At 39.7% G+C, this 13,565-nt stretch overlaps 1 protein-coding gene across 3 annotated transcripts in view; it reads right to left on the reverse strand.

Annotated features, from left to right (window-relative positions):
- LOC121327925 (homeobox protein PKNOX1-like) overlaps positions 1 to 13,565 on the reverse strand; it is a 109,419-nt gene that overhangs the window by 75,549 nt on the left and 20,305 nt on the right. For 2 of the 3 annotated variants that reach the window (XM_041272280.1, XM_041272278.1), the window contains exon 2: positions 29 to 134. In XM_041272280.1, the coding sequence (XP_041128214.1) occupies positions 29 to 79 (51 nt within the window). In that variant the 5' untranslated portion in view covers positions 80 to 134. Of the gene's footprint in view, positions 1 to 28; positions 135 to 13,565 lie in introns of those variants that run through there. The other variant, XM_041272279.1, reaches the window with a different exon arrangement.

Genomic DNA, 13,565 nt, shown 5'->3' on the forward strand with positions numbered 1-13,565 from the left:
TATGCACAAGACAGAAAATATAACTTACCGGTTGCCCTTCCTGGTAATTGTCTACGGATACTGACTGTGTTGCCATCATGGTTACTGAAGATACTATGCACACTGAAGCATCATCAGGTAGAACACCACGTATACTGAAAAAAAATTAAATAAAAAAAACACCAATAAAATCTAGGAAATAGATTTAGAGGCACAGTATAATCATACTTGACAAAGAGTAACAGACTATGTTAACATGCATGGTTAACTGGTATTCTGTACACTTGCCACGCTTGATTTCAGAAAACATTTTCCATTTTAAACAGTATATATCATTAACCAGAATACATAAGGTAGAATATACAATATTATTCTGGATACAAGGATACAGTCGCAGACAAAAGTATTGGCACCCAACACTTAATATAATTCAGAAAAGCATTTACTGAACATTAGCCACTAATTAATATGACAATGACCAAAATACGAAATTTCTGGTAGTTTAACAATCTTTATAAAACAAAAAAAGAGCACTTAAGCTATTTAAAATATTTGTTCATGACATAGTATTTGCACCTTTACAGAGGCTCTCAAAGGTATTCACCTCCCTTGGACGTTTCCAAATTTTATTGTGTTACAACATGGAATCAAAATGGATTTAAGTGGAGTTTTTGCCACTGATCAACTAAAATAAAATTCCATAATGTCAAAGTGAAAAATAAAATCTACAAATTCTTTTAAATTAATTACAAATATAAAACAGAAAATACACTGAACAAAAATATAAACGCAACATGTAAAGTGTTGGTCCTATGTTTCATGAGCTGAAATAAAAGATCCCAGAAATTTTCCATAAGCACAAAAAGCTTATTTCCCTCAAAGTTTGTGCACACATTTGTTTACATCCCTGTTAGTAAGCATTTCTCCTTTGCCAAGATAATCCATCCACAGGTGTGGCATATCAAGAAGCTAATTAAACAGCATGATCATTACACAGGTGCACCTTGTGCTGGGGACAATAAAAGGACACTCTAAAATGTGCAGTTTTGTCACACAACACAATGCCACAGATGCATGCTGACTGCAGGAATGTCCACCACAGATGTTGCCAGCGAATTGAATGTTCATTTCTCTACCATAAGCCGCCTCCAACATCGTTTTAGAGAATTTTTTAGAGAATTTGGCAGTACCTCCAACCGGCCTCACAACCGCAGACCACATGCTTCTTCACCTGCGGGATTGTCTGAGACCAGCCATTCGGGCAGCTGATGAAACTGTGGGTTTGCACAACCGAAGAATTTCTGCACAAACTGTCAGAAACCGTCTCAGAGAAGCTCATTTGCATGCTTGTCATCCTCACCAGGGTATTGACCTGACTGCAGTTCGGCATAGTAACTGACTTCAGTGGGCAAATGCTCACCTTCAATGGACACTGGCACGCTGGAGAAGTGTGCTCTTCACGGATGAATCCCGGCTTGCCCCCTACTAAGTTTATGTCTGATTACTTTATGGAGCTACTTGGGGGCGAGGCACTGGGATCGGCTCCGGAGCTGGATCGGGCCTATCGCTCTCTAGCACCGAAGCAGATTCCTCAGCTAATGCCCAGACCCGTGATCGTCCACTTCCATCGATGTCAGACCAAGGAGCTTGTCTTCCGCTTGGCGAGGACAGTGTGTATGGCATCGTGTGGGCAAGCGGTTTGCTGATGTCAACGTTGTGAACAGAGTGCCCCATGGTGGCGGTGGGGTTATGGTATGGGCAGGCATAAGCTACGGACAACAAACACAATTGTATTTTATCAATGGCAATTTGAATGCAGAGATAACTTGACGAGATCCTGAGGCCCATTGTTGTACCATTCATCCGCCGCCATCACCTCGTGTTTCAGCATGATAACGCACGGCCCCATGTCGCAAGAATCTGTGCACAATTCCTGGAAGCTGAAAATGTCCCAGTTCTTCCATGGCCTGCATAGCCACCAGACATGTCACCCATTAACCATGTTTGGGATGCTCTGGATCGACGTGTACGACAGCGTGTTCCAGTTTCCGCCAATATCCAGCAACTTTGCACAGCCATTGAAGAGGAGTGGGACAACATTCCACAGGCCACAATCAACAGCCTGATCAACTCTATGCAAAGGAGATGTGTCGCGCTGCATGAGGCAAATGGTGGTCACACCAGTGACTGGTTTTCTGAGCCACGCCCCTACCTTTTTTTAAGGTATCTGTGATCAACAGATGCATACCTGTATTCCCAGTCATGTGAAATCCACAGATTAGGGCCTAGTGAATTTATTTCAATTGAATGATTTCCTTATATGAACTATAACTCAGTAAAATCTTTGAAACTGTTGCATGTTGTGTTAATATTTTTGTTCAGTGAAATTGACTGCATAAGAATTCACCCCCTTGAGTCAACATTTGGTAGAGGCACCTTTGGCAGCAATTACAGCCATGAGTCTATCTGGATAAGTCTCTATCAGCTTTGCACATCTGGACACTGCAATTTTTGCCCATTCTTCTTTGCAAAATTGCTCAAGCTCCGTCAAGTCGTATGGGGACCTTTGATAAACAGCAATTTTCAAATCTTTCCACATATTCTCAATTGGATTGAGGTCCACACTCTGATTGGGCCACTCCAGGACACTGACCTTTTTGTTTTTAAGTCACTCCAGTGTGGCTTTGGCTGTATGTTTGGGGTCATTGTCCTGCTGGAAGATGAATCTTCTCCCAAGTCCCAGGTCTCTTGCAGACTTCAGCAGGTTTTCCTCTAGGATTTCTCTGTACTTTGCTGCATCAATGTTGCCCTCTATCTTCACAAGCTTTCCAGGTCCTGACATAGAAAGGTCCTGCCCCCACCATGCTCATGTTAGGGATGGTGTTCTCAGGATGATGTGCGTTGCTAGGCTTGTGCCAAACATAGCACTTAGTGTTGAGGCCAAAAAGCTCTATTTTGGTCTCATCAGACCATAGAATCTTCTTCCACTTGGTCTCAGAGTCTTCCACATGCCTTCTGGCAAACTCTAGCCAAGATTTGATGCGAGCTTTTTTCAACAATGGCTTTCTTTTTTAAATGTACTAACCAACTGTGGGACCTCCCACCACCAGAGACAGGTGTATTTAACAATTAAATCATGTGAAATACCTTAATTGCACACAGGTTGACTCCATTCAACTGATTATGTGACTTCTAAAGACAATTGGTTGCACCAGAGCTTATTTAGGTGCGTCATAGCAAAGGGGGTGAATACTTATGCAATCAATTATTTTCTGTTTTATATTTGTAATTAATTTAGAACAATTTGTAAATTTTATTTTTCACTTTGACATTATGGACTTTTTTGTGTTGATCAGTGGCAAAAACTCCTTAAATCCATTCTGATTCCATGTTGTAATACAATAAAATGTGGAAAGGGGGTGAACACTTTTGAGAGCCACTGTATATTAAAAGTCTATAAAGATGTAACAGAACTAATTAAGAATCAGATTAATAATTGAAAACCATTGCACAGTAACTAAGAGGTAATTATTTCCAACAGAAAGAAGAACGTTTTGGCAAAACAGCCATTTTCGGTTATTTCGGCTTATTTGTACACTGGCCATACAATGTCAAAGCCAAATAAAACCTAAGTGTGGGATGACAGATTCTTTATCTTTGGATTCCGCAACCACGGGGCCTGCTGATTCTGCCAAGCCCGCGCTGGTTTCTATGTGCATCGTGGTCTCCGAGCTAAAAAAGCGCCGCGCAGCCCTTCCCACTCATCTTATGCAAAGTTTCACAACTCGTTTGCCTCTAAAAACATCTCTCGATGTCATTTAGACCACAGTTACTTCACATGGCCACCGCATTGATAGCTTCGAGCATTCAGCTGACGACACTGGGGATCGGGTTTTGAGTTGAAGGCCTCCTGTGCTACACTTATTGCTGACATCAGGGAGAAGTTGTCGGATCTGGAAAATCGTAGTAGGTGTCAGACTCTCCGAATCATCGGTCTGCCAGAGGGGGCTAAGGGCTTGCCCCCTACTAAGTTTATGTCTGATTACTTTTTGGAGCTACTTGGGGGTGAGGCACTGGGATCGGCTCCGGAGCTGGATCGGGCCTATCGCTCTCTAGCACCGAAGCAGATTCCTCAGCTAATGCCCAGACCCGTGATCGTCCACTTCCATCGATGTCAGACCAAGGAGCTTGTCTTCCGCTTGGCGAGGAAGCAGGAAACCCTCACCTTTCGGGAGCAAAAGATCTTTATATTTCCAGACCTTAGCTCAGATGTCGCCAGAAGCCCTGCAGCTTTTAAGGACATAAAGACAAGGCTGTACAAACAGGAGGCTGAAGCTTTCTATAAAAGCCCTGGTTTTAGTGCCTAACACACGGTTTGCCTGGCAGTTTACTTAAATGTCTTTTTTTTTTTCATTTCTTATATATACAGTACAATTAACTATTTGGTCAATGAAAATATATATTTTTTGAAAATGATTAGGTGAACTAGAATATTATTCTTCTAAGAACGTACCTTACTTATTTCTATATCGTTATTAGTACCACTGTGGATATTTCAAACTGTTACTGTGTTACACATACGGATTGTCTATCTTCAGTCATTTTTAGATGCTAAATACTCCCTTTTATTATTGTTTTTTATTTTGTATATTTACGTGTCTGTTTGTTTATACTGTATACATGTGTATATATTTCTTTTTTCTCTTTTCTCTTCTCCCCTTTTTTTCAACGCGGGCACGGGGTATCAAATTATCTGCGCAGACTTGACAGACTTTCAGTATTTTTTTAAATGTTAATTAGTTATTTTTATTTTTCAAACATGACGCAATTTTAGTACATAAAAAACATACCATTTGTTGTTGTTGTGGGCAGACTTTCTAATACTTCCATGATTTTGGCCAATGTTTATGCCCCAAACTGGGATGACAAGGATTTTATTACACACTGTTTAACTTCACTTGATTAACTTCATGATTTAAATACACATCACTTACTTTTGGGTGGGGACTTTACTGTTGCTTAAATCCTACGTTAGATTGTCAAAAACTACCTCACTTTCTAAAACTGCTTTAGCCATCCGATCCTTTCTTTCAGATTACAGGGTTTCTGACCAGAAGTGCTTTTTATTTCCTACAGGTAAACAATAATCTTTTTTTTTCTCCTGTTCACCACACATTCTCACGTATTGATTACTTTTTTTCTGGATAATGAACTGCTGTTCTCTGTTCGCTCTTGTACGTATCACAGCATAGTTTTATCTGATCACGCCCCTTCATATTAGAACTAAATCTTCCGAATCAGGATATGCCCAGGGCTCCTTGGCGTTTAGCAGCCTGCTACTTTCTGATGAAAATTTATGTCTGAACAGATTACTTAAGAACATAAGAAAGTTTACAAATGAGAGGAGGCCATTCGGCCCATCTTGCTCGTTTGGTTGTTAGTAGCTTATTGATCCCAAAATCTCATCAAGCAGCTTCTTGAAGGATCCCAGGGTGTCAGCTTCAACAACATTACTGGGGAGTTGATTCCAGGCCCTCATAATTCTCTGTGTAAAAAAGTGCGTCCTATTTTCTGTTCTGAATACCCCTTTGTCTAATCTCCATTTGTGACCCCAGGTCCTTGTTTCTTTTTTCAGGCTGAAAAAGTCCCTTGGGTCGACACTGTCAATACCTTTTAGAATTTTGAATGCTTGAATTAGGTCGCCACGTAGTCTTCTTTGTTCAAGACTGAACAGATTCAATTCTTTTAGCTTGTCTGCATATGACATGCCTTTTAAGCCCGGAATAATTCTGGTTGCTCTTCTTTGCACTCTTTCTAGAGCAGCAATATCTTTTTTATAGCGAGGTGACCAGAACTGCACACAATATTCAAGATGAGGTCTTACTAGTGCATTGTTCAGTTTTAACATTACTTCCCTTGATTTAAATTCAACACTTTTCACAATGTATCCGAGCATCTTGTTAGCCTTTTTTATAGCTTCCCCACATTGTCTAGATGAAGACATTTCTGAGTCAACAAAAACTCCTAGGTCTTTTTCATGGATTCCTTCTCCAATTTCAGTATCTCCCATATGATATTTATAATGTAGATTTTTATTTCCTGCGTGCAGTACCTTACACTTTTCTCTATTAAATGTCATTTGCCATGTGTCTGCCCAGTTCTGAATCTTGTCTAGATCATTTTGAATGACCTTTGCTGCTGCAACAGTGTTTGCCACTCCTCCTACTTTTGTGTCGTCTGCAAATTTAACAAGTTTGCTTACTATACCAGAATCTAAATCATTAATGTAGATTAGGAATAGCAGAGGACCTAATACTGATCCCTGTGGTACACCACTGGTTACCACACTCCATTCTGAGGTTTTTCCTCTAATCAGTACTTTCTGTTTTCTACATGTTAACCACTCCCTAATCCATGTACATGTGTTTCCTTGAATCCCAACTGCGTTTAGTTTGAGAATTAATCTTTTGTGCAGGACTTTGTCAAAAGATTTCTGGAAATCTAAATAAACCATGTCATATGCTTTGCAATTATCCATTATCAATGTTGCAGCCTCAAAAAAATCAAGCAAGTTAGTTAGATACGATCTCCCTTTCCTAAAACCATGTTAGCAGTGTGCGGCACCCAGTCGGGAAAAGCTCAATTGTCTACTTCATGTGCAGATTAAAAGCGTATTTGTATGTGAGCACGGGGAAGTGCACAAAGTAGTTCACATGCAGATGTATCGAGATTCAAAATTGAATGATTAGCAATCGAGTCTCAGTACACCTGCACAAAAGATAGTGTTTCACTCACTCGGGGTTGTGGGTTCAATGAGTGGAGAATGGGTGTAGAGAGCAGAATTAAAAATAAGAATTAAACTATTACAATTGCTATTTCATGCTAGAAGGACCAGCACGATACTTGTGTGTTTGTTCTGACTCACTGTGTTTGTTTGTTCGTCCACTGTTTAGTCTTAGTCCTTTTGTTTTTCTATTTATTTTGACCTCAAGTGCTGTGTGCTGTTTTTGTTTAATTTGTTTTAATTGTTTCATTCATTAAAACACTGAGCGCAGCCATTGCGTCTCAGTTTCAACCCCAGTACTGCCTGCCTGTATGTTCCTTCCTGAATCTGACATCACCACCCACACACGCATCACTCAAGCCACCTGCGACAATGGGACAGACTTTTAATTCTTTCACTTTTAAACTCTACAGTTTCCCAGTAACTAAATACCTCTGTTTATTACTGCTGTAAACCTTAAATAAATGCAACACTGTGGCTTTTTGTTTTAAATGTAATTCTGTCCAACAGTAGCTTTTTCTTTTGTAATGCAAAAGCCTCTGTATTTTTGGCTCATAAGAACATAAGAACATAAGAACATACTTATTTTTTTGATATGAATAACTTCCCAGGAGTCCCCATTACAACTGTATGGGAGGCAATGAAAGCTTATCTGCATGGTCAGATCATCTCTTTCACTGCTCAAAAGAACAAACGTTATAAGAAGAGACTGCCAGAGCTAACTGATCTTATTCTTCAGCTGGATCAGCAGTATGCTGCCAAATCAATTAAGTCACAACCTCTTCCACCTACACTTTATCAAGCCGCAATATCCCTACTGTTAAAAAAGAATAAGGATCCTCTCTACCGGCAGCGCGTACCGCCCAGTTTCATTACTTAATGCAGATGTCAAGATTTTAGCTAAAGCTTTAGCTTGCAGGCTTGAATCAATTATTCCTTCTATTCTTTCTTTAGATCAGACAGGTTTCATCGAGAACCGCCACTCCTTTTTTAACTTAAGACGTCTGTTTATATTATATATACATCTTCCACTCACCCGGACCCTGAAGTACTTATTTCAGTAGACGTTGAGAAGTCTTTGCTACCTTTCAAAAATTTGGATTTGGTCAAAACTTTATTTCTTGGATAAATATACATCCCCCGTTGCCTCGGTTCGTACCAACAATATGAACCGGGGATACTCTTCTTTGCATCGTAGAACTTGTCAGGGATGACCACTATCCCCTCTATTATTTGCCATAGCAATTGTGCTCCTTCCTGCTTCCCTTTGCAGTAATCAGCGTGTTAGTGGGGTGGTTCGCGGAGGATTGGAGCAAAAGGTATCTTTGTATGCTGATGATCCCCTTCTTTATCTGACCTTTCAGCATCCCTTCCTCATGTTCTGTCTACACTGGACCAATTTGGTAAATTTTCTGGATACAAATTCAACTTACATAAAACTGAATTATTTCCAATCAATCCCGCTGCAACACACTCAATTTGCTGATCTACCTTTCAAAATTACTCATGATAAATGTACATATCTAGCAATTTTTGTAACAAGGTCCTACATAGATCTCTTTAAATCTAATTTCACCCACTTACTGGAACTTATTAAAAAAAAGATTTTACCCGCTGGTCCAATTGGCAAACATTTATCCTAATATTGATCCTACATGTGATATATGTAAGCAGGCTCCAGCCTCATTGATCCACATGTTTTAGACCTGTCCCAGGCAAGCCGCATTTTGGAACTATGTCTTTGAGTCCTTCTCCCAAATTTTTTATTTGACCATTGACCACACACCACTTATAGCACCTGACTAACCCCACACCACTGACAGCGGTATTTGATGTGATGGGCTTCCTTTGTCCAAACTCCAATCCAGCACTCTAGCTTTCACATCTCTTTTGGCCCACTGCCTTACTTTGATTAACTGGAGGAGGGCTGCCCCACCCTTTCATGTCCATTGGATTAGAGACACCATGCAATTCTTCAAAATCAGATTTACACCTTAAAACTTACAGCCCCCACTTCTTAACGCCGGGCTTACACTGCACTTTTTTTCTGATCGCCAACAAGCTGAGGAGTCGGCGCCTAATTTCTTAAAATCTGGGACAAAATGGTCAATAAGTGTAAGAGGGTCTACGATGCCCTGTTAATGGCTTCTGTTATCTCATGACGCTCTTACGACATCCTGACAAATTTCTAACATGTCAAAAAACTTTAGTCCCCAACAAAGCAATTCGTGAAATGTGTGAGGGGCTACGGGCCGATTTCTTGACAAGTGCTGCCAGTAGGCAATAGGACAAGCTAGCAACAGTGGCGACGATGAGAAAGGTTGTTCCCTGCAAGGTGTGGAGCCTCAAAATTGAGTAAAGGATGGTGGAGATGTGGCAGGAACACCCGTGTCTCTTTGACATAAGTGACATTTTCTATCATGATCGCTCAGTGAAGGAACAAAGATGGAGGGAAACTGCTTTGGAACTTCAGGTACCTGGTAAGTAAATAATTGTTATAACTTGTTAACGTCGAAGCAGATACTGTGTGTGGTAGTGTGTGCTCTCATGGCAATCAATTTCTACAGTCACTCGTATTCGATATCCCTTTCAAACCACTACTGTATGCTTGTATTGCTAATTTATTCAAAATACGAGGAGGGGTGCACATCTGTGTGTTTGAGAAATAGAGAGAATGTAGATCACGTTGTTGCATATTTAAATCTATAACAAACTTGTAGTAGCCCACTATTAAAGTTGTATAGTCTGTTCAAAAGTGCATCACTTGCTCGTAGTACAAAATATTCATTAGTTTAAAAATCTTCTAATTATTCACCTGAATTTGATATTCTGATGAAGACTGCTTGACGGTCAATCTCCCACGCCAATCTCTGAATCAGTACATATTTTGTACCATAAGCGAGTGTTGCATTTTTTGAACAGATTAGATTTTATTATTTTGAATGCACCTCGACTCGAGTTGGTTCAGAGCACAGACATCAAGGAAATAAATATTGGCATTGCTATAATATTACAACTGTTATGAATGTTTTTTTATCGCAATGTTGAGCATTTGTGCAGTCTATGGTCCTGAAGAATAAGTTCTCATGCTGGAATTAGCAATATCCACAGTCCTATTATATACACATAGTACTTATTCAAAATGCATGACTGTACGTGTCTACGCTTCTACAATGAAAATAGGCGCAGTCCGCGACAAGATATCTCGTGTAGTGTGTGTAGATTACAATCCCCAATCTACAGTGAGAAATCTTAGCTCAACTGGTAAGTGTGATTGGTGCTGCATCTCCCGATTGCAAAAATCATGCAGTGTAAGCCGGGCTTTACTCCTATTATTGTTGACTACACTTTCTCGCAATAGTCTGAGACCAAAGTCTTTCCCTTTAGTTTTTGCATTTATTAATGTATTTTCTTCTTTCCTCTTTCAATATAGTCCTGTATTTAATGCAGGTACTTTTGTTCATTTACTGTATGCTGTACACTTGTAGGTAATGCTAATACGATGATTTAGCCTATACATTTATTTGTTTACTTATTTAATTTTCAATCATGTCATGTCATCATTTTTTTCTCATTGTTTCTGCATTATATGTTATCTTATTTTGTCTTTTTTTAATTTTTTTTTGGAAGCATAAAATTAAATTTAGAAAATAATTTTGCAGAATTTTGATATTTGTGCATAATTCCATGGGGTGTACCTAAAAAGCGTGTATTTCACATTCCCATAAGAACAGTGTACAAGTTCCGTTAACCACTCAGCTTATCCCACAATTTCCGCGTGTGTTTTTCTGATAACAAACAAGCTGAAACTCGGAGCAGCTGATTCAAATTCAGCGCCGTTCTGAGACACGGGCGAGGGGAGGAGCCATCAGCACAGCAGAACAAGGCAGTTAAACGAGGCAGTGTTCCCAGCGACAGCGAGTGGAAGCGACAGCGAGTGGGAGATGTACAGGCGTGGAAAAGTCTGCATCACCCCTAACAGACTGAAAGCCACCAGGGAGATAGAAGGTCAGAACAGCTGGGTTCAGGTAGGCAGAAGCAGGGAAAAAAAGAAACTTCATCAAACACAACCTCCAGAAATCAAAACAACCAACAAATTTGAGTCACTTCAGAATTTTGATGAGCAGAACCAACAACAAGAGAATGAAAGGAACAACATCCAGGATCCCATTGACAGTGGTGACCAGACAGCAAAAAGAAGGGAGGTCATGATTGTTGGGGACTCCATATTGAGAAACACAGCAAGTTCAATTCGCAGTTTGGACCCCCTTACTACAACAGTGTGCTGCCTTCCGGGAGCATCAGTCAAGCACATCACTGAGAACGTGGACAGGCTCCTAGAACGAACAGGAGATGACCACCGGTAGTAGTCGTCCACATCGGTACAAACAACATTGGAAGAGACATACCAAAATCCCTGCAAAACAAATTCAGAGAGCTAGGAAGGAAATTAAAAGAGAAAACCAAAACTGTGGTATTTTCTGGTATACTACCGGCACCTTGCAAAGGACCATATGGACAGCTGGAAATAATTAATCAAAACGCATGGCTGAAGACGTGGTGCACACGGGAAGGCTTCACCTATCTTGATCATTGGACCACATTCTACAACGAGGACTATCTGTATAGACAGGATGGACTGCATTTAAATAACAAGGGAACCAGTCTACTCGGAGAAAAGATCCTCGAGCAGGTTCAGAAGCATTTAAACTAGAAAGGAAGAGGGGAGAAATCAACAAAAAAACAGAAGGGAGACCGCATCAAAACAAGAACAACAACTCAGGTAAGACAACCATTAAATGTATTTATCTAAATGCTAGAAGTATCAGAAACAAAATTCTAGAACTTGAAGCTACTGCACTAACAGGTAACTATGATGTGATAGGTGTTACAGAAACGTGGTTGTCTGAGAGTGATGGGGACGAATATAATATTTGTGGGTATACACTGTATAGGAAAGACAGGCAGGACAGAAGAGGAGGAGGGGTAGCACTATACATAAGAAACAGTCTTGAAGCCCAGGTGTTAAACCTGGACAAAGAAAATAAAGCCGAATCAATATGGGTCAGAATAACGGACAAAAATTCAAAGGGCATAATAATAGGAGCATGCTATAGACCGCCAGATTCAGACGGTGAGCACAATAATCTGTTATACAATGACATTAGAAATGCGTGTAGCAAAGGAGAAGCCATACTAATGGGGGATTTCAACTTCCCCCATATAAAATGGGAAAACCCGGTGGGTAGCGCGAAGGATGAAATAGAAATGGTGGAAATGACAAATGACTGCTTCCTAACACAATTTGTCAAGGCACCGACTAGAGGGGAGGCATGCCTTGATTTAGTCTTTTCAAATAACGAAGACAGAATAACTAAAACAGAGGTCAGAGAACCACTGGCAAACTCAGACCACAACATGGTCTCATTTGAAGTGTTTTTTAAAACCCCAAAAGTAATGACTAAAGCTAAGGTTTACAATTTTAGAAAAGCAAACTATGAAGGTATGAAACAGAGACTAACAGAAGTAGATTGGAGTAAAATAGAGAAAACACCCACAGAAGAAGGATGGTTGTTCTTCAAAAATGTAGTACTAGAGGCACAAAACAATTACATCCCTAAAGTAGACAAATCTAAATGTAAAACTAAATTGCCAAAATGGTTTAATAGATCAATTAAAAAAAAATTCAGCGAAAAAAGGCACTTTACAGAGCATTAAAAAAGGACCAAAAAGAAAGTACGCAGAAAGAGTACACAGAACTGCAAACGCAAGTCAAAAAGGAAGTTAGAAAGGCCAAGAGAGAAATAGAAATGAACATTGCTAAGGGAGCTAAAACCAATTCCAAAATGTTTTTCCAATATTACAACAGCAAGCGAACATTCAAAGAGGACATTAAATGTTTAAGAGATACAAATGGCAAAATCGTAGATGAAGAAAAAAAAATAGCAAATATATTAAATGATTACTTTCACAAGTTTTTACAAAGGAAGATACTGACAACATGCCCCACATGTCATCCAGTTCCTATCCAGTTTTAAATAACTTTAGCATAACTGAGGCAGAAGTGTTAAAGGGACTAGGAGCTCTTAAAATAAACAAATCCCCTGGGCCGGATGAGATCCTCCCAGTAGTACTCAAAGAAATGAAAGAAGTTATTTACAAACCGCTAACCAAGATCATGCAGCAGTCTCTTGACACAGGGGTTGTACCGACAGACTGGAAAATTGCAAACGTAATACCGATCCACAAAAAGGGAAACAAAACTGAACCAGGTAAGTACAGACCAGTAAGCCTGACTTCTATTATATGCAAACTTATGGAAACTATAATAAGATCCAAAATGGAAAATTACCTATATGGTAACAGGGTACTGGGAGACAGTCAACATGGTTTTAGGAAAGGGAGATCGTGTCTAACTAACTTGCTTGATTTTTTTGAGGATGCAACATCGATAATGGATAATTGCAAAGCATATGACATGGTTTATTTAGATTTCCAGAAATCTTTTGACAAAGTCCCGCACAAAAGATTAATTCTCAAACTAAACGCAGTTGGGATTCAACGAAACGCATGTACATGGATTAAGGAGTGGTTAACATGTAGAAAACAGAAAGTACTTAATAGAGGAAAAACCTCAGAATGGAGTGTGGTAACCAGTGATGTACCACAGGGATCAGTATTAGGTCAAAGGTTAAAGTGTTGAATTTAAATCAAGGGAAGTAATGTTAAAACTGTACAGTAAGACCTCATCTTGAATATTGTGTTCAGTTCTGGTCACCTCGCTATAAATTATATATTGCTG

This window comes from Polyodon spathula, chromosome 15, assembly GCF_017654505.1.
Source record: "Polyodon spathula isolate WHYD16114869_AA chromosome 15, ASM1765450v1, whole genome shotgun sequence".
Lineage (NCBI taxonomy): Eukaryota > Metazoa > Chordata > Actinopteri > Acipenseriformes > Polyodontidae > Polyodon > Polyodon spathula.